Consider the following 21,985-nt stretch of genomic DNA (forward strand, 5'->3'; position numbering starts at 1 on the left):
AATCTCTCATAAGCATGTGAAATCCTATTGGGTAGTGACCTCGCTAGTTTGATAGCATCAGTTTGATCACATGACCCAGGCTAATGAAATGGGAGTCTGGTCTTTTTTTGAATTGTGATGAAAGCCTAAATGCCTAAAAATATCCAATCGAGAAATGGTGCAGTTTAAAGTCTTCAAACTTGCTACGACTTTATGTATGAGCTGTGTGGAAAATCGCCCAAACCGATGCTTTTAAATTTTCCAAACTTGGCTTTTGGTTGTCAGGTGAATGTATCCCTTGATCTCTAAAGAATTATCTCGAAGTTTCGGAAAATTACACATATGATCCGAAAATTTTTCCAAAAATTTATTACTGTAATTGAAAGAATGGGAATGTAGAGGATATAAATTCAAGAAAACCCATTGGATGCTTCTGAATAAATTAATATCCCTCCACTCTCTCATCTTCGAAAAGAAACGTAATAATATATTTCATAATCATAGTTAAGCAATTTATTATCAGTTCCTATGTTTTTCAACGATCAATTCTCGCAATGTGAGTGCTCTGGAAACATTTTTTCATTGATAAACATTTAAGTATAGTACTGTTTTGAGACATAGTCTCTTTTTGACAGGCAGAAAGTAATCTAATAACAAGACAATTTAGAGCAAACGAACCACAAACAGAGTAAGAAATTAGACTTCATTTTGCAATTTACCACAATCTTTGGCTTTTGTTAGAAACAGAATATTTGCCATTAGTTTCCCCAGTTTATGGGCCAGAAATTGTAGTTCCTCAATACAAAATCGAATCCAATTAAACTCTGCAACACATGTTCCCTCATCAAAATCTCACAAACAACATCGCGCAAACATAAAAAATTCCCAAATTCAGCTGAAAAGCAAGGAATCAGCATTTCCTGTGTTCGTCAATTCGAACTTTAGGCTTACCCCAAAACCAAAATTTACTTATGCTAAATTGACCACCTAACTAATTTAGTATTTTGTATGATTAATTTACTTTCTATGTGTGCTAAATTTTTCTTTACTACTCTACAAATATTGTGCACTAGAGAAGAAGGAAACTTCCTGAAATTTAACATCAGTCGTTTGTCAAATAATTAGTTTGTTTTCAATGGCTGATCTGGCCTTTATAAATTACAGCCATAAGCAGGAAGTTTGAATTTGATAATACTGTTTTTATTTAACAACTCTAATTTCTTATTTTTCAATTGATTCTAGACTTTTTGAACACTTAATGTACTGTATCAGGCAATGTGTCTTGCGGTGCTTTAACTCTCATCCTGTTTAAGTGATCCACAATCAAGTTCCCAAGTAGCATTGATATTTATAAGTTGTAATTACGTACTGAAATTATTGCTACTCCAATGATGTGTTGTGTATGTTGCCTATCTAACTGATCGGAGGAGCACCTCGTCATTGAAATGTATTGCAATGAAACTATAATAGGTTGCAATTTCTCATTGCATCGCAAATTGCATATGTCTCTGATAGATGGAAGTCATCATGCTGATTGTCTAAAATTGGCATTTATTGACAAAGTGATGTAAAAATATTGCAATATCATGGGAAGGAAATTGCAATTTTATTTCAATTTTTTTATTGTACTGTAATACTTGAGTTACATGAATGTCTTAAAATTTCACATTAGTTTTCATTGTATTAATTCTGATGAGTGCCTTTACATTTTAATCTTAGGAAATGTTTGATTTGAACATAACTGCGTATAATTTTCTGATATTTTGTTTTTCATTCAGTTAATGAGAAAGAAACATACCTTCTGCACTTCTAAAACAAATTGGAGCCTTCAAAGAAAATTCTGCATCATTTCTTTCAGTATTTATTTTACATTGTAAAAATAGGTTGTGTTAATATTGCAAAATTCCAATCCTCCCCGTTCACATTTTAGTTTTCATCAAGTAACCATTCAAAGTATTTCTTAAAAGTTTTGTAGAATATGACAAGGTATATGAAAAAACAAAATCAAAAATTAAGAAAAACATATTTCCGCAATCAATACTAAAATGTGAATCACAAGACTTATCCAAATAGGAGCACATGTTTGTCAACATCCCATCTCTGGTTCGTGTATTTTTAAAGTTACGTCCCCTCTACTATAATTTCATATTTCTTGCAGTTTTTCTCCCAAATGAATCCACACTATCAGGTTCTGCCTTTCAGTGCATTTTCTGAAGGCAATTTTTAACTTTAGCTTTATCTTGTTTTTGTCTCTCTTTTGTATGATTGTTATGATAACAGCAACCGAAACTATAGGTTAAAAGTAAATTTTTGAATTCAAGAACTATTTACATTGTCATGTTGTATTTAAATGTAGTTTGTTATGTTTGAAAATATTTTAATTCATAGACAAGGATAAACCTTGAGTCATATGCTATGCTGTTTACCAATTTTCTAATCAAGCTTTAAAGATGATGGATGCATCGGAAGTGTTTCTTTTTAATAATCGTCTTTTGAGTAATGAATTATAATGTGCAATTTTTTTAACTTTTAGGTTAAGATGGACTTAAATTAAATCGGTCTTTGCAACTATCTAATCCTGTTTATCAGTATCGTGTAATTATTTCAACTTTTTCGGATCATAAATGATTCTTAAGTTTCAGAAGGATGAAGTTTATTACATGAAAGGCCACACGACTGAATTTCCAAGGTTTTTTATTTTTAAAGCTCTGCTTTCATTTTATTTTTCCAGTCAAACACATATTGGACGGCTTCAAGTGGAATAAGTCTAAATGCTTTTCATGTTGCTTAATTTTTGTGTCTTAATTCTATATTTTGAACCGAGAACCAAACTACCCAACGCCCGTCAACTACCTGTGAATTTATGCTATATTAGCAAGATTATAGTTGCAAAATTTCAAGTTTCAGTTTTCTGTTCGAAAAACGAAACATCAGAGAATATTAAGCAACCTCTGCTGTATTTAGTTCCAACGATTCTGACTAAGTCTTTCCAATTATTATATGACTAAAATAATTTTAGAAACTAGTTATTTCAATGATGCAAAGCAAGTTGGAATCTTATAAAATGAATTTCAAGAAAAAACAATTAAAAAGAAATAATCATGAGTACTAATCCTAGAGAGGTGATTTTTTTGTAATTCCTCCCCTCCCCCCTCATCCAAAGTCTAATCACAAATCTTCTACTCTTCCAAACATAGCGCAATTTTCTGTTTCTCTATCAGCATAATTAATATTATACTTCACTCTAAGGAAATAAAATGTCTGTTTAGATATGTAAAGCTTTCACCTGAGTAACTTAAGTGCACATTTTTTATGTACGTAGGTAAAAAAAGATACCTACATATCCTGCCTTGAGATGCGAAAAGTTCTGGGGTTAACAGGTTATCGTTTTAATTGTGCAATTTCATATCTGTTTCATTAATGGTTGCTCTTCAAAAATAAATACAATTTTGGGCATGTTTGATATGGAACGCTGTTTTTATGCTCATGGGGCAATTGCTTCATTGTTGCTTTTCAAGGCATTTGAGGTATCTCAACTCTGACACTTACCCATTGTCAGGGATTTCTGGTGCTTTAGGTAAGAACTTTTCGAAAGGAGATAATTGAATGAGAATTTTAGCATATTGCTATCAAAAAATTAAAAATTAAAAAAAAGAAAAAAAAGAAAAAAAAAAAAAAAAAAATTCAAAATTACTCTGATCTTGTTGAGGCAACTCATGCATCCTGCATATTTAATCTATTTTGAAGTTTGGTCGAAGGGAAAATACTAGTTTTGACCTCTGAAAAGTCCCAATGTTCTTGATGTAATATGGGTACCTATTTTTTAAATTTATTAAATTCATGTTAAGAAAATAATAGAGACCTAAACAAATATTTTCTCAAGTCTGTCAGCAGGCGCAATGGAGAAAACCTACAGTTCACTCCTGTAGTTATCTCTTGTCAGTTTCCAACAAAACATAACCAGGGAAAGCGGTCACTATAAGTACTTATTTTTTTTATATTCTCAGGAAAACAGCAGACCTTGGAATAAGGCCACTTTTATAAAAGTCAGAACAGAATCCCCTGACCATCCCTCCTTCTCTCTGTGCTCTGTAAAATATCTCCTTCAAAAGTCAAATCTTAATTTTCCCTGAGCAGGAGTCTATCAAGTTTAGCAGAAAGGAGTCAAGTTTTTGTAAAAGAATAGTAGTGGCTCATGGCTCTACTCATTAAAAAAATTATTTTAACCTACCAAACTTTTATTTGCAATAAACTGCAGGAGCTTTGTTTGTTTAATCAATCATTTTGACCTAGAAAGTCAAATTTACCGCAAAAATCATTAAGTACTCTCTTATATTTTTTTGTAACTCCATTTCCCTCTCTTTAAAACAAAAAAAGCCACGATTCTAAGATGAGAACTAACTAAGTATGGTTGGCTCTCTCACATATTTCCTATTGGTGATCGATGAAGAATTCGGAGAAAGGAACCAACTAAATGGTAATGTTTATGGATTTACAATTAACGAGCACCCCCTTTTATGCCCAAAAACTTGCCTCCTTTCTTAGCACCTTGATCCCTCATTGCAAGGCTCGTCACTTTGTCAGCGCCTTAAATGAGCGCGAATACGCAATTTGCTCTACACTCTGTCGGCAAGCAACTGACCGCTTTGATAACAGTTTATTTAAACACAAGATAGCAGCACCTGCGAATCTTTTACATTGTTGTCATATCGACGGTAAAGCAAATGTACCTATTAATGCTCAGTAAGTTTTCACATAAGACACGTACTCAGGGATGCTCAGGGATGATTCATTTACCACACTGTGGCATCAGTGTGTGATAAAGGCTTTGGTGCTTTGGTACTTACAAATTTGTTGCACTTTGAAAGTTAGTATGAAATTTTCTAATGAAGTGCCCTACCATCGGTATTCTTGACTGAATGTTTGGTTCATCGGTAAGTCAAATGTCTCAGAAGAATTTTTTCTCCTCTTAGTAAATCTGCTATAATGAAATTCCTGATAATCTACTCAAACCTCATAACCCAGAATCATGGTCATTTTTGCTGATGACCTGCATTTACGTTTACGCTCTATGTTTACTCATTTTTCATAGTTCTGTGCACTTTCAAAATCAGTTTTTCCCCTTTCCCACCTAAACAACTGAGCCCCCGAAGCGGAATGATGAAAATATCCTAGCCATAGCTCCTGATCAATGTATTCAGGGACCCTGTATATCACACAGTCATGCGAATTCCTGTGCTATGTACCTTCATGTTTACCAAAATAGAACTGGGGTTATGAACTCATTCGAATTGATGCCGTGTTTAAAAACCAGATCTGTGGCACTGAAAACTTCAAGAATTTCTTGATCGTCATAAACAATTCAACTGCACAGTTAGCGACCAGAGTCAGTTTTTTTAGGTTATCCTCTTTTGGCAATGTTTCCAGTAAGTAGTCCTGGATACACCCTAAATGATTCACTTAGCCTCTGTGTCAGCTAATTACTAATCACTTGCCCTAGTAATTTTACCACCAACTGTCTGCTCTCAATAATCAAATCAGGACTCACAGTTTCGGAATTTTAATTTTGCTATGATGTTATTTAAAGTCTTCTATTTAGTGACCGCAAATCTTGTGTATGTAATTCAAACTCTCCCTAGCGGATAATCTATGCCTCTAGTGAGACTTTATTCAAACCTTACATTGCAATTGCTTTATCTCACAATTTCTGTTTTGATGTATTGGCGCGAATGGTGCATGTAGTGTATGAAAATAAGAAACTAACCAGGGATCCGAGTATCTTAAGGTTGCAAATGTTTCTTCTGACTTGGAGAATGTATAAACTTTTTTTTTTCTTTATCTCTCCAGAAATTTTAAATTCTCCCAGGTTTCTCACTTAATTTATACAATTAATTGGTGGCCAGTTTTACCCCAGCCAGATCTCAAGACGATTCCCCCTTAGATATCTTGCAGTGTTCCAAATCCACAGGTGGCATTATGTCGAATGTTCTGCAATAATCTCTGCCATCATAATTTCTCTGACTTGTGATTGTTCATCACAGCAGGGGACAGAACTTATAGGGCAAGCAGTTGCACTTGTAGCACTACAGATCTTGCTACAAACAGAGAATCGGTGCAGAGCCAAGTGGCAGGAGGGGTAGTTTGCATGTGATGATGTAGGCAAAAATTTAACTTTGCTCCGGTTTGTTTCTTGATCATTTAAGTGATTTGCAACCTTGCAATGAACTCTAATTTCTCAGATTTAATTATTGTAATCATATGTTCACCTTTTTTCAGTTGTGCAGCAGACTGTCTGGAATCCTTGTTAATTGAAATAGTTTCTTCATAATTTGAAATGGAAAATCAAGCCAACCCACCGATATCCGACCAAGAAAAGGTACATAACAATTATCATTCACAAATGAACATTCCAAAGATTTCAATTTCAGCCAAATTCTGAAGTAACAAATTCCCATCTCCAATCTACCCATTCCATAAAGTATCAAATGATCTGCTATTTTAATAAACAAAAATGGGACTGTATGTGCAGTTGACTTCATTCTATCAAAACCTAGAATATTATTTTCAAACTTTGGGTTACCTCAGTTTTGTCTTTTAGTTCATTTAACTGTGAAAATTATTTGGTTTCAAAACTAATTTTCCACTCTTTAAGAGTGTCAAACTTATAAGCTCTCAGAGGAGTGCATAAACCTGAAATACGATCCAGACTGGGAAAATTATTAGAATGACTGCCTTTTTGATGAGATAATAGATGTGCAATCCAGATTGCATGTAGTACCAGAAAATTAGTGAAATCAGCAACAACTACATGGGCGAACCAGGGGTGCAGAAAGTTTTTAGCCTTCCCCGATTTGTAATTATCCTTTCTCCAAATTTGATGTTTTTGCCTTAATTGTACCTCTACATGAAACAACATGCTGAACAGTTTCCTTCCTCTAAAGTAGCGTGAAATCAATATGCTCCACAGTTATCTTCCCAAAATTGATCAAAATGGGTAGGAAAAAAAAAACCCTCCCCAATTTTTATAGTCTTCTCCAATTCTCTTGCGATTGGTGAGGCGATCACGATCGCGTGATTAAGAACATTTTGCAATCCCGGAGTGAACAAGTGCGAGGCATGCATAGCTATTAACGATAGTGCTTTATGTATACCATCTTGCTTGCGATCAAACATTATTATACCCCCCTCCCTCTAGCTGTCCTATGTCTCCTACCTTGATCCAAGCCTTATGCGAGGCCTAGTATTATAAATCTATGGAGGAATGTCTCAAGATTTTTTGTGTTTTCTTCCAGCTCCGAATTGTGTCCGATTTCATCCTACACTCCCCTCCGGGTGAATTCAATGAAGTTTTTAATGGTAAGATGAGTTTCGTTTTTCCTCTCTTTCAACTTTTTTCCCCTTTCAATCTCTCTATTATCAAGTTCAGTCATGAAAAATTTGTTGAGCTTTTCTGATACTTTGTCCATACCATAATGAAATAGAAAACCCAGAGATAAAGAATTTGTCATGCCTCCTTTACCCTTTTTGAAAAAATGAAAATGTACACCTTGAAATGAATAAACATGAACAGAAAGAAGGAAGTTCCATGTAGAGCTAAGAAATGTTTCAAATTGTAAATTTTATCCACTCATTGTTTTAATATTGTGGATCCAGTACAAGAGTAAAATCTAGCTGTCTTTTTTCCACCTTTGCGTGTCTCTGTAAGGATTTGGAAGTCAAGTTGTGAGTGGCTCTTTCCTTTACTAAAATACAATTTCTCACTCTTATCATTAACTTTCAAGTTCTCAATCTTCAAAACTGAGCTGCTGTAACAAATTTAGAAGGCCTTTTTTTATCCGTGGAGTGCATTGAATGCAATGGATTGGGATCCTCTACGGTTCGGACCAGTTCCACCTGGTTTCTCAGAAAAAAAATACAAACAAAAGGGTGGATGTACGCTTGTCTATGTTGGCATGTAATGAGATCTTGTCAGTTGAACGAGAGTTGAGTGATTCCAGTGTTCTATTTAAATATAGCTAGATATTGGTAATGGATGAACAAATGAAGTAATTTTAATTGAAGGGCACCTCAAAAGTTCAAGTAGAACTATAAAGATGAGCATGAATAAGGAATGTTGGGATTTGGCGTGACTACCCTTTGAACTCACATCGTAAGAGCAAGCCAAGTCTTCAACTGGAACGCAAGAACGGACTTGAACGCACCAGTGGACCAAGATAATAAAGTGACTTGAATCATCAAATTCCATTGCTCTCCTCTGCTGTCTAGATGAAAGAAAACCCTTAGATTTACTAGCCGTTCAATCCTATAAGGAGACTTGTTCATTTATTCTCCTGTGGTGTAATTGTTGTAGAGCTGTCCCTTTGACCAGGAGATCCCAGGTTTGATTCCTGGCCAGGTGACCTGAGTTTGATGGTCTCAAGCAATGGTCACCTGGGATCAGGTGTAAAGGGACCGGGGAATTGAGTGCAGGATTAACCCCTGGGCTATTTGAAAATTGGCACAAAGAATGTAGAACAATACACAAAGTGAGAGTTCCTAAAATATTTATAGGGCCATCCAATTCCAGTAGCCTTTTCACTATTTGAGTTTATTACTTAGCTCCAATGAGCCAGAAATCACAGTTCTGATGAGCACCTCTCCTTACCATTAGACTGGCTCGTACTGTCATAAAGCTCGGATTTTTTACTATTAAATCATAAAAGTATATTCAACTCTAGAATTTGACTTAACTTGTTTTTTTTTTTTCCAGATGTCCGTGGTCTTCTAAACAATGATGTACTATTGAAGGAAGGTGCTTGTGGGTATGTAAATAAATTTCCTTTCATATTATTCAACTCCAGGTTTCATACTTCTAGCAACTTGAGCTCAGATCCTCAGTATAAAAATTAAGAGGTCCGTGGAATAGATATAAGTTAAGCTCAGCTTTAGTTTCACATGAATAATTCCATTCAGCTTGTTATCCCATGTTGGAGAAATTGTTTGGTCACAAGTTTTGAGAAAAGAGCAAGTGTATGTCAGGGAAAACTTGTAACCCTGCATACAGTAAAGAAGAGGGCTGGTTCCAGAGAGTTAGGAACAAAGTATATGTCTCTCATCAAAATAAAAAATGTGCTTTTCTGAGAATGAACTTAAATATAATATAGGAGAGAGTTCTTTCTTTTCGTCACAGTGTTTCAGAGGTCTAACTCCAGTTTTAAAAAGATAAAAGCCTATCATATGATATATTCTCTGAACGTCCTCATTGCACTGAAATCTCTTTTAAAGCATTCTGCTCCCATTCCTTGATATTCAACCATTAATTACTGAAAGAATTTTTTTAATTAGTACTCTCAACCCCCTGTCACAACTCTCCATAACTTTTGATTTAGACAGGATATTATCTACTGATTGAATGGGCCAAGTCTTAAAAACACCTGCTGTGAGCAGACTTAGACCTGGTTTTTATACACCCTTTAAACAGTATATAGATGGAAAAAAACTAAAGTTGATGAACCAAAGATATTTTAAATTCAACAATTTCTTAGCCACTCCTCCTCTCAGAAAATTTTCCCACTTTTATGAGATACTCTCTCCAAAATAATTACCCTCTACTCGTTTTGTGCCGGATGAATTATGGTTGTTAATATTTTCTTCTTAGATCAATATGACCATCTCACAATTTGCTCACCAAGTAACCAACTAACTATCCCCAAAAAAAAAATCACCAGCTTAAAATAACAAACGGTAAGAATTTGGGGTTGTCAACGATCATGGTACAAGACTAGTGATGGTAATGATGTTTTCCTCATCAACGCTCTGATCAGTTGTTTCGATTACGCCATTGATTTGAAAAAAAGAAGTCATCGCTGTTGCTACTTGTTGCTCTAGTTGGAAATTGAGAAAAGCATAACCCGCAACAGTCTCCAGCCACAATTTGTGATAAGCTCACATTTTGTTCATATTTTGGTAGTTTATCAGATGACGGTTAATTATCAATCAAAATGGGGACGATGATGGAAGGAGAAAATATTGACAACTGTTATTCACTAGATGAAAATGAGAGGAAGGTAACTATCGTGTATCCTGACCAAGGAAGCTACAGAATTTGTAATACAGACAATAGCCTCAAAATTTGTTTCTTGCAGAGGACTTTTGTCCATGAACACATCACACAGCATGCGCACTAACATACTATGTAACACTTTAGCTTCAATAATTTTCTCTTTTTTATTCATATTTAATCTTTTAATTTCAGGGCTTTTGCTCAATATAATAAGGATCAATTCACCCCAGTCAAAATTGAAAATAGTGATTCATCAGTGCTAATTACAGAACACAATGATTTAGGTAATGGTCGGTTTTACGACCCTAGGTCCAAGCAATCATTTAGATATGACCACCTGCGGAAAGAAGCCTCTGATTATGATGTAAGTAATATAATCTAAATAATTTGATCAGTCAAAAAAATTATTTCGTACAACTTCTGTTCATCTAGATAAGGCATAGTTCTTGAGAAGTTGGAGAAAGTTTGGAAATTTTTTCTTTCAGACCAGGAATTTATCAGTTTTGTGGAAACCTTTGGACGGCTTTGACGTCATCCATGCTTTTATTGGTAAAGGTTAAAGTTGGAACTAAATATGTTGTGTAAAAAGCATGTCAAAGGTTGTCATCCGTCTAAATTCAGGAGAAAGTCAGGAAATTTTTTGATAGAAAACAGTAGAAAGTCTGTAATTTTTTTTATCCAAAATATTAAATGGCTAGAAAATTCTACAGTTAAGGGAAATTTATGACCATCCTGCATGAAAACCTTTTTCTTGGTGACACTTCTAATAACGTCAGAAAAGTAGTTTTTTTTATGTTTGGGTTAGGGTTACCCAGAACAAAAGCTGGTACTCACATTCTCGTCTTACGCAGCAAAGCGGTCAACCAATCTATAAATGGACTATCCACTAAATACATTCTGGGATCGCTGTGAAGAAACCATTCAAGCTTGATAGTCCATTTAGTGATTGGTCACCTGATTTAAAGCGTGAGAGAACATGTCCATAAAAAAAGCAAGGTAAAGGGTATCCCTGGGTAAGGGCACCAAAATGCCCCTCCTCACGGATTTTGAATTTAATGGTCTAAACCCTTTCAGGAGGTCCTAAAAACATGGTTTTGGGCAATTTTACCCTCCTGACCCCAACCACCCCCCCTCCAGCCCCGAAAAACCCATTTTTCGGGGAATTTTGGGGTATTTTCACGTTTTATTTCATATCTCCCGCAATTTTCGATAAAAATGCACCAAAATTTCACCAATTACACATCAGACCAGTCAGATTCTTGGGTAAAAAAATCAAATTTATCGTACCTTATTTAGGCCCCTAAAAAAATTCGTAAAAATCGTCAATTTCCAATTTTTTTCAGATTTTAGCGGTTTTAAAAAAAATGAGGACACATACATTTTTTTTTGTTGCCTTAAAATGTAGGTAATATACCCAGTTGTTACCAAAAAAAATTTCAAGCCTTCACGCGTGGTGCGTCCCACCGAAAAAATGGTTTTTTTGGCGCCAAAACGGTTAAAATGGCTCTTTTGGCAACGGTTTACTCGCACGCTATCAAGATTGTAACACTAAAATCTCTAATTTTTGGTTTCAATGTTTCAAGAGGCATGCCCTAGTATCGTCAGAAAAGGTTTCAAGTCGATCGAGTCCTTGCGCCCCACGTAAAGTACCGGTTTTTGGCGCCGAAATGGTCAACATTGCTATTTCAGAAGAGGTTACTCGCATAGGGTGGCCCTTATTTTTGAATTTACGGAGTTCAAAGTGCGAAACCCTGCAAATGGTTTCATTTGACGAGAAAATAATGGGGAAAAAATAAAAATTGAGAAAAAAATGTTTTAAAACGCGCCTCAAAGAGCCTAAAGTTCCGAGCGTGGCGTGCGAAGACGCGTTTTTTTCGTCATTTCGCGAATTTTTTTCCTCCCTTTAAAATGTTCCTACGGCTTTGAAATTTTTAGAGATTATACACTGTTTAGAGTACTTCACGAGAAAAATAATGAAATTTACATCGCTTAGTTTAAAATTCTTTTTTATCCCCATCAAAGAGGCCACGTCGTGCGATTTTGCCGATTCTCCCTTATAATCGCCCCGCACGGCGTGTCTTTTTTCAACGTTTAAATTGTTGCTACGGTTTTGAAATTTTCTGAAGTGTCACATACTTTATAGTAAATAACGAAAAAAATAACAAAATTTACCTCGCTACTTTTAAAATGCTCCCTTTTCTCCTTCAAAGTGGCCACATCATGCGATTTCGTCGATGATTGTTCATAACATTCTCTCGGCACGGTTTGCCTAAATGAGATTAAATTTTTTTAAGAGTCAAAAGCAAAAATTCTTCAGATTCTAGAAGTAGAGTGTCTACCGAGTCATTTAAACCGAAAATAAACAATTCTGTTCAGCTGCTGGAATACAAGTCGATTTAATGGTATTTTGGGGCTACCATGCAAATGAACGATATAAAGGGAGAATCGGCAAAATCGCACGACGAGGCCTCTTTGATGGGGATAAAAAAGAATTTTAAACTGAGCGATGTAAATTTCATTATTTTTCTCGTGAAGTACTCTAAACAGTGTATAATCTCTAAAAATGTCAAAGCCGTAGGAACATTTTAAAGGGAGGAAAAAAATTCGCGAAATGACGAAAAAAACGCGTCTTCGCACGCCACGCTCGGAACTTTAGGCTCTTTGAGGCGCGTTTTAAAACATTTTTTTCTCAATTTTTATTTTTTCCCCATTATTTTCTCGTCAAATGAAACCATTTGCAGGGTTTCGCACTTTGAACTCCGTAAATTCAAAAATAAGGGCCACCCTATGCGAGTAACCTCTTCTGAAATAGCAATGTTGACCATTTCGGCGCCAAAAACCGGTACTTTACGTGGGGCGCAAGGACTCGATCGACTTGAAACCTTTTCTGACGATACTAGGGCATGCCTCTTGAAACATTGAAACCAAAAATTAGAGATTTTAGTGTTACAATCTTGATAGCGTGCGAGTAAACCGTTGCCAAAAGAGCCATTTTAACCGTTTTGGCGCCAAAAAAACCATTTTTTCGGTGGGACGCACCACGCGTGAAGGCTTGAAATTTTTTTTGGTAACAACTGAGTATATTACCTACATTTTAAGGCAACAAAAAAAAATGTATGTGTCCTCATTTTTTTTAAAATCGCTAAAATCTGAAAAAAATTGGAAATTGACGATTTTTACAAATTTTTTTAGGGGCCTAAATAAGGTACGATAAATTTGATTTTTTTACCCAAGAATCTGACTGGTCTGATGTGTAATTGGTGAAATTTTGGTGCATTTTTATCGAAAATTGCGGGAGATATGAAATAAAACGTGAAAATACCCCAAAATTCCCCGAAAAATGGGTTTTTCGGGGCTGGAGGGGGGGTGGTTGGGGTCAGGAGGGTAAAATTGCCCAAAACCATGTTTTTAGGACCTACTGAAAGGGTTTAGACCATTAAATTCAAAATCCGTGAGGAGGGGCATTTTGGTGCCCTTACCCAGGGATACCCTTTCTCAAAAACTTTCCTCTATAATCTTGCCGGAACTTTAAAAATCTAAATATCAGAGCATCAAAATGCTAATGAAATCAGTGAAACCTTAACAATGGACTAAAATTCAAGGAAAATCAGACTGACATCTACAGCACTGCCCATTTAAATGTGCGTGAGTTTGAACGATCAGAACAAGCAGCTAGTCCATTTTCTGTGATGCCAGAACCCATGTTTGCTGTAGGTACCTTAATTCTGTGTCACTTGATGTCCCATTGTCACCTTAGCATTATGTTTAATGTAACTAATTATCAGAAGTTTGGAAGCGTTTTTAAGTCCCTTTCTTCTGGCTCTATTTAACTGTCAACAGCTTCCTTAAATGTTTAATGATAAGTTACTTGATCGCCTCAGCTTGCTTGGCTGACTACTTGACGAACATAACTTATGGGAGGTGCCCTTATCAGCCACAGAATGCTCCTCAGAGGCTCAAGATGAAAATCATATCTTTCTCCTAGAAAGTGATACTAAAGATGAATAATATGCTGTTCTAACATGTGAGTCTAAAAAGACCCCCTTGAAGATTGAACTGCCTGACAACCAAGAAACAGATCTTTCAGTTGATTTTTCCAGTCACTGATTTTTAATTTATGTATTTTTAGAGTTATGAACTGGATCCATCAACGGAATCATGGCGAGCGGCAATAGAAGCAGAGTTTGACAACTACACAGTCTCGCATTATAAACATGGATTTTGTAGCGTGTTCTCCAAGAAGCAAGGTCCATCGATCACTTTAGTTGCTTGTATCGAAGATCATCAGTTTCAGCCTAAAAATTATTGGTAAGTATCTCATTAGTAGAATGATTTGTCAGTTTTTTTTTTTGCAAAAAAAGAATTGTTCAATATCCAATTTCAGAAATTCGTGTTCTCAGCACATTGGTTATCTATTGTGCATGCATTCCCACTGAACTAATAAATTTTGCAAAAGAGGTGAACTGTATCGGTTGTGAACCATTATTACCTAAAACTGCAGCCAAGTTGCTGCTACCTCTCTGTTGTGTCTGTAATACACACTTCATGATTTTGAGCTTCATTTTAGAAGGTAACAGTCCTAAAAGCAAAAATTGAAATAGTCTGTAGAAAAGGGAGGCTTTCCTGATTGCCTGATCATAAACAAATAAACAGTGGTATCTTTATATTTTGGTGGAATTTTACCCGTTCAACTTACCATCAATGGCAATTGTCAGCATTTTTTCCGTCCATAGAAGAGCTTTCAACGAAAGCGCCTTTTTCATTCAATTCGAATTGGTGCTTGTTGATTTTTGTACTTAGTTTTTTTGTGTTATTTTTCAATCTAGGTACCGCAAAATTTTAAAAAAAAATTTAAAAGAAAAAATAAAAGTAATCCTGCCACTTCTTAAACTTTCGAAAGTGTCATCTTGGCATGACTGTATTTACCTCAGTTGTCTGCAGGAAGTATCATATTGACGAGATTTTCATTCAGAAAAATATTTTTCATATCTTATAAACTTTCATGAATTTTTGGTAATAACATGAACTTTTCCTTTGAATAAGAAGATTGAGTTTCCCTGCATACTTTTTGTTAAGTTTATCTGCCTTGCAATTTGATGCACCTGAGTTTTACATACAGCTATTATTTTCTCAGGAATGGACGGTGGCGCTCTCAGTGGACCATCACAATATCCTCAGGAACTGCTGAATTAAAAGGTGTCCTTAAAGTACAAGTTCATTATTATGAAGATGGAAATGTACAGTTGGTTAGCTCGAAAGAAGTCAAAGAGTCTGTCCCCATTTCGGTATGTTTCATATTCTTACAATTTCTACAGAAATCGGAATTGCTTTTTTAACTCTTTCATTATTCGCCTCATTGAAACGCTGATGATTTCAGAAATGGAGAGAAATATGGTAGTAAATAAGGTGCGAACCTATGCACTTGGTTTTATGTTTCCTCCTAAAAGTTTTGATCAACCCAGCAAGAAATTCTATAGTCAGCTCCTGTATAAGATATAAGTATCAACATTTGACATTATCGTATAGGTGCAAAAACTTCCAGATACTGCGATCATGATTGAGTGAAAAATGAGAAGGCTGCAAGAATTCAGTAGACCAGCTTGCAACAGCTTCAAAGCACGTGTTTTTTTTTGTCTTTTTTAAACTGCAGTGAATTTTATCCGATGAGTCCTGCATGAGTGCATAGGATCAGCACTTCATTTCATTTTTGCTGAGTTTGGTTTGGTTGTTCATGAACTTCCATAAAGTTTTCAATAGTCATTAATCAATTTTTACTGAAAAGTATTTGTGTGTTATAACAATTTTATTTTATTTTTTTCAGAGTGAGGAACAAACTGCAAAAGAGTTAATCAAGCTTGTCGAGGATGCTGAGAATGAATATCAGACAGCCATTTCAGAGAACTATCAAACTATGTCAGACACAACTTTTAAAGCTTTGCGTCGACAGCTGCCTGTTAGGAGAACAAAGGTAGACTGGAATAAAATTATATCACTGCAATATTTGACTGTATCGTTAAAAAATCACAATCATAACGAATGAAAGAGAATCATCCTCACTATCGACAATATGTGTATAAACATACTTAACTCTGTATAGATATCTAACATAATGTAGTACCTATCACACATCGTGTAGCACACAAGTACGTGACATTATGTGGTGCATACCTATACTGTATGTATTCATACATATTTATCCTCTCATCCTGTACATTTTCAAGAGTTTTATTCATCTAATTTCTCTCGCCTTTTGCGGGACTTTTTAACATAATTGTTACTTTGTCTTTTTTGGAATCTATTTTCCGTTATACTCGATCATATTTTTTAATTCGCTTTCAGCTAGCTAATTTGATAATTTATTCATTAATATCCAAGTGATTTATTTTTATCCATCTTAATTATTTTTATGTTTATTTATTATTTTTTTATTACTTTCTTAATTATAATTGGGTCTTTGATAAATTATTTTGGTTTTATTTTTTTCCATCCCTGCTTTCGCAAGTGTCAGTGAACTATGTTGTTCTCTGTCAGTGACCTTTTGGCTCAGCAGTATTGATGTTATCTGCATGAATAAAAGTAAGAGGCATCGTTTCAGGCTGTTTTTACTTGTAATGAACCTACCCTGTTCAAAATCTTTCTTAAGGGTCATCACTCTCAAAAATCTCCAATGAGGGCACCCTACTGGTAATTACGTCAGCTCAGACTGTCAGTCCTATATTTCAGTACATTGAACTTTCTCCGATGTTAGAGCTAAAAAATTGTTGAAAAGTCCCAATGGGATGATGAAAAAATCCCTGGTCATAACTCCTCTATTGTCTTCGAAACATAGAGATTACAGCTTGGAGGGTTTTTTTCTATTTTTAGTTTTTCTAGAAAAATCAGATTTTAAAAAAATGTTACATACAGAAAAAGTTCTTCCATTCATAAATTCTTATATCTTCTACACATCCTTCTACTAACACACAGCTTATGATTTTCTTGTGAGAGAGAAGTTTGAATGAGCATAAACAGAAAATAAGCAATTTTATCTAACTTATGAGCCAAATTTTAAAACTTTTGATATTCTACACTAAATTGGACCATATTTGCAATTCAATACTATTTTTTATGACTCATCTGAGAAAACACTCACGTACATAGGGAAACTAATGATACTGACGTTGTTCTTGAACTGACAATGAGCCAGAAATAATAGTTCCAAATTACGAAATGCAGTCCATTTATTCTTGACTGCTCGGCTTGAGCTGAGTGAGAGGACCATTGTTCGACTTTTCGTAAATAATACGTCTGTCAGTACTAATTCGTTCTGAAGATAAAATGGTCATCTATTTCGCATAAAAATGCCAAGTGAACATGTTAATCTGCTACGTACTCGAATTTTTTCAAGGGTGTGGGGGTAGAAACTTTTCAAATCATCAGTAATTTTTCACAGGGGTCTTTAATGATAAGTCCACCTATCATCCTTTGCAACACAATTTAGGCCTAGTATTATGAATAACCCTAGGTGAACCAATTCTTTTTATGCTGTCATGAAAATTTTGTAGAAAATATAAGATTAATAGAAATTTAAAAAAGTTTCTATCTGTTGACTTTTATATTGGCATCAGTCAAACGAAAAAGGGAGCTTGGGTGATCTAGCATCTCATAATCAATCTTTTAATCCATGATGAAGGATATGAACCTGAAGTCTTAGGATTGATTGAGTATTATTGGGCAAATTTAACCAGATTCAGCCCGACTGCATTTGACTATTGTTCTATTTTTGTAACACTATGTAACGACTTTGACCTTTCTGAGGAATATGCTCACAACATTTAATGTTTCAATGTTACTCAATTTTCTGTTGGAAAAATAAAACATCAGAGAAATTGGGCAGCGTCTGACATAGTCAGGCTGATACTGGCTAAGTTCGATCTCACACCCAGAATTTTGGATGGCAAAATGTGCATTTTTTCCCTACCCATGTTAAAGGAGGATATATCCTTAAGTTTTGTACTTTTTGAAGTCTAAATATTTAAGACCGCCGCTGGGCATCTTTTTTGAACGATCTTCCTCCTTTTAGATTTTAGCACCATCCCATTTGCAATGGTTTACTAGACATACCGCTCCTGAAAAATATCCTAAAATTAATGAACCAATAAACCTTAGAAAAATACAATTTTCACTCACTTATGGTGAATATTTGGTTCAATTAATACATATGCTCCTAAAATCTCGATGAACATCTTCTTACATTTACCCCTTCCTCTTAGTGTATTGATAAGAAGTTGTAAGAATGACTAATCAGTTGCATTGAAGAAATTGTGATTGTATACCCTCAGAGAATGTACTTGCTTCCTTCCCCTCTCCCCCTCTTTAAAAATATAACTATTTTTATGACAATTCTCGGATTTCTGTGTTGATTTGTGATGAGACTTCTTTGGCAATTTTAGAAATATAATACTAGTTAGGTTCATGAATTTAGGTTTTAATTCTCATTTTCTCAGTAATGAGTTAACCCTAATGAAGGACTAATTCATTCACAACACAAAAAGTTTTAAGGCTAATTTTCAATGAAGCTTTCTGAGCTGAGGACACATTCCAGCTAACATTACAAGTACTTGGTCTTTAGTTAGTTGAGTTGACTTGTGTTATTGATTCATTTGGTATTAAAATAAATCCGATCAACAGCTTTAAGGCATCAGCAGAATCAGAACAGGCAGAAGAGTGGAAGTGTTCCAAGTAATGGCTCCTGCGCTGTTCATGGACTTTCTGAGTTCTTCATTTTTTGCAGTCCAAATTATTTAATTAATTTTAAAAAGTTTTTGTGAAAGTTTTAAAAATTTGGAGTGAAAAAAGCAGAAGAAGGAAGTCTAAAATCTTCGGACTGAGCTTGATATAATTTATGATGGATGCCATTCCTTGTCTCCATTGAACCATGTCCTTCTTGAAGGATACTATTTTCAATCTGTGAAGAGCAACTTCCAATTAAGTAGAGCCCAATTTTCAAAAAGTTTCGAAGAAAGAAGTGGATGACCCTCAATCGGCTTGAAAATGTTATTGGAATGAAGTTTTCTTTCGCCCAGGAGGAGATCGATTTTCACTCTGTAGTTGTAGGCTGACATACTTACCAGATATTCATGAGTTATAATTAGGTATGAATCTAAAAAAAATAAATCTTTACAGAGAAAACAGCAAACCCTTCATTACATATTATGGCATCCAAAGCAACAAACAACCTAAAACTGATTCTTAAGGTAGTAAAAGTTTTATCCTGTCCTCTTTAATCGTTAATGGATCAGCTTCAAGGATATGAATGCTAAATTACTGACGAATACTTCAGAGCATAGATTAGAAAAGATAAGAGCCATTCACGTATCCTGCATTTTTAAACTTATGTAGGTAAATGTAAGATGTAAGAAGTGACTGAAATACTATATGTATGGCAGACAAAATAAATTTATTCCAAAAATCAAGTACAAAATCCAAGGTTAAAATCGTAAACTAAAATGATAATCTTTTCATCATGTTCATTATCTATGTCTCCCAGAAAAGTGAAAAATCTTTTCATCATGTTCATTATCTACGTCTTCCAGAAAAGTGAAAAATCTTTTCATGCATTTTTGCGTCGGCCACTTGACCCTATAAACTGCTCTCTAAAGATATTAAGTTTACTCGGGGTAATCACAATTTTCAGTAAGGCATACGCAGAATCATTAGGATCAACATCAGATGATATAATTGCAGCTTCTTGTTTCAACCATTGTTCTTCATCACTGAAAGCCCTTACCCGCACTGTCAATTTCTGTCGATTTGTTGAACTCAGAATTAATTGTTCTACTCGACTAAGTAGCTGATTCATACCAATACCCTCTGTCGCGGATACTAACATCACCTCGTTGGGTATCTCAAGGAGCTTCTCATGAGGAACAAGATCTGACTTGTTGCCGACAGTTATTACATTTTCTTTCAACTTAGGAGAGAGGTCTAATTTCTCCAGAGTATTTATGACTTCATCATATTGTAATGCATGATTTGGATGACTAACATCCATTACATGAATGATCACATCAGCCAGCATAGCATCCTCTAATGTTACTCTGAATGGCTGGATTAATTCAATGGGAAGGTCTGCTATGAAACCAATGGTGTCAGCATACAGAACTTTCAAATTACATGGAAGTGAGCCTTCATGCATTGTGACATCTAATGTCGCAAACAGGACATTCTGAGGGGTTAATGAAGAATCTGCTGTCAACGCTTTTATCAATGAGGTTTTACCAGCATTGGTGTAGCCAACTACAGCTACTACAGGAAACTCCAAGGCTTTGCGATTTTTCCGTACATGCGCTCTGTGCTTCTCGAGCTTTGCGAGGGAAGCTTTCATTTCTTTTTGGTGCTTCATTAAAATTTTTTTTGTTCTATCATAGTGTGGTGAGAGAAACCTACCGACAATGTAAGGAAGCTCCGCAAGGGCAACTTGCAGCTTGGCTTCCGAAGATTTTGCATGCTCCTTGAAAATCTGAATTACAATGGAATAACGATCAAAAACTGGAACTTGGAGGCGATTACATAAGAAGAAATACTGCTCATTTGAAAGTTTGTCTATACTTACAAAAACTGCTGTTATTGGTATAGGAGCATTGTGAATCTGAGAGGCAATGGCATCTATCTGACCTGTGCCAAAAACTTTGTCAGTACAGATGTTCATCAATCCTATCTTACGCTTGTCAGCAATCGTCCACTTCGGGAGTGACTTCACTAGTGAGACAGCTTCAGCTAGCATTAAGTCTGGGTTGGTGTTTGTCTTTTTGTTTGGACCCCATTTAATATATGGTTGAAGGACAAGTACTTTATGTTCACCAGCGCCATCCCAAGTAAGATTATTATCCAGTAACTTTTTCAGTTCCTCTGTTTCAGGGTGGTCAAAGCTATCATGTAGCATTTTATTCCCCCCATATTTCAATTTAGAATTAGTAGTGCAGAGTGCGCGAGCAATAAGACTCGAGACTTTTGCATTACAAACAGAGTAGACTTTCTTCTCTATTAAGTTTTGATGTGCATTTTTGGGGGAGTAAAAAATGCTCATCATCGTACGTCTCTGACAAAAGTTTATCCATCGAGGGGGGGCTTCCAGACATAATTTAGAAAAACAAAAACTAAATGCCATTTTGAAAAAGTTAGAATGTCTAATATTAGTTTGTTTTGAAGTAGTATGCAGGAATTACAGGTCGCTAAGATCTTCAAGTGCTCCTGAGGTGGGAGGTGATTTCCTTCCTTCTTCCTCCATGAAAGCAGCTTGGCACTCTTTCATACCTTTGGCACCAACCTGGTAGGCAACCCCTGTCCCAAAGAAGAGAGTTAAGGCTAATCGGATTTGAGGAGAATAAGGCAGTCTTTCTTTAAAGGCAAGTTGCGCTAGATGAAAAGATACAGCACCGATCCCAAAGAAAGCAACTCCTGTCATGTACGCTCTAGAAATGCATTCAGCAAAGTGAGCTGCAGCTGGACGATCCTCCTTGTATTTTTCGATGAACTCTTTTCTGCTGAGAGCCATGTAGGAGACTGCAAAAAATTAAGCTTAAGTTTTGATGAATCCTTGCAACATTGTTTACACAATGAAATGATGACAAACGGGGGTTATTAGCAACTTCACCAAGTGAGAAAAATGTATTATATTCTCGTAGGGTGAGAATGATAAGAATAAGAGACGATAACACTTTCAAAGTAGCAGAATGTACACGGAATCACTTGACTGATTTTCAATTTTCAACCGCACTACTAAAAACTGTGATAATTCTATGAGTTAATAAGTAATCTGTGCTGACAACAAAGGCTGATAAGTGGTAGGACAGGGACGAGTTTTGCTGTTCTAGAAGTTATAGAATATAGATCTCTGGTCCCTGGATAGGATTGATAACCATTGATAACATTCAAACATAACCTCAAATAATGATGCAGAACCAGAAATCAGGTTGATCCAGG

The 21,985-nt window shown here is 35.4% G+C and overlaps 3 protein-coding genes across 3 annotated transcripts; 1 reads left to right on the top strand and 2 right to left on the bottom strand.

The window, feature by feature from the left end:
* Positions 1 to 4,754: 4,754 nt before the first annotated feature.
* Positions 4,755 to 16,486, top strand: cpa (F-actin-capping protein subunit alpha). Its single transcript, XM_019054027.2, has 8 exons — positions 4,755 to 4,913; positions 6,256 to 6,355; positions 7,272 to 7,335; positions 8,729 to 8,780; positions 10,214 to 10,385; positions 14,151 to 14,329; positions 15,156 to 15,306; positions 15,843 to 16,486. The coding sequence occupies exons 2-8, from the start codon at positions 6,314 to 6,316 to the stop codon at positions 16,059 to 16,061; spliced, it is 879 nt and encodes a 292-aa protein (XP_018909572.1). The 5' UTR covers positions 4,755 to 4,913; positions 6,256 to 6,313; the 3' UTR covers positions 16,062 to 16,486.
* A 2,953-nt stretch (positions 16,487 to 19,439) lies between these two features.
* Positions 19,440 to 21,170, bottom strand: LOC109038825 (putative GTP-binding protein 6). Its single transcript, XM_019054030.2, has one exon. It carries the CDS (start codon positions 21,168 to 21,170, stop codon positions 19,614 to 19,616), a length of 1,557 nt encoding a protein of 518 aa, XP_018909575.2. The 3' UTR covers positions 19,440 to 19,613.
* LOC109038827 (uncharacterized) lies at positions 21,166 to 21,956 on the bottom strand. The gene has a single exon (XM_019054033.2). It carries the CDS (start codon positions 21,555 to 21,557, stop codon positions 21,225 to 21,227), a length of 333 nt encoding a protein of 110 aa, XP_018909578.1. The 5' UTR covers positions 21,558 to 21,956; the 3' UTR covers positions 21,166 to 21,224.
* Between the last annotated feature and the right edge of the window lie 29 nt (positions 21,957 to 21,985).

Source organism: Bemisia tabaci, chromosome 1, assembly GCF_918797505.1.
Source record: "Bemisia tabaci chromosome 1, PGI_BMITA_v3".
NCBI lineage: Eukaryota > Metazoa > Arthropoda > Insecta > Hemiptera > Aleyrodidae > Bemisia > Bemisia tabaci.

Bases quoted from the DNA above. Each gene is read 5' to 3' on its own strand.
- cpa (XM_019054027.2), top strand. From the start codon at position 6,314: ATGGAAAATCAAGCCAACCCACCGATATCCGACCAAGAAAAG. The intron at 6,356-7,271 runs GTACATAACAAT...GTTTTCTTCCAG, and splicing joins CGATATCCGACCAAGAAAAG to CTCCGAATTGTGTCCGATTT. The intron at 7,336-8,728 runs GTAAGATGAGTT...TTTTTTTTCCAG, and splicing joins ATTCAATGAAGTTTTTAATG to ATGTCCGTGGTCTTCTAAAC.
- LOC109038825 (XM_019054030.2), bottom strand. From the start codon at position 21,170: ATGGCATTTAGTTTTTGTTTTTCTAAATTATGTCTGGAAGCCCCCCCT.
- LOC109038827 (XM_019054033.2), bottom strand. From the start codon at position 21,557: ATGGCTCTCAGCAGAAAAGAGTTCATCGAAAAATACAAGGAGGATCGT.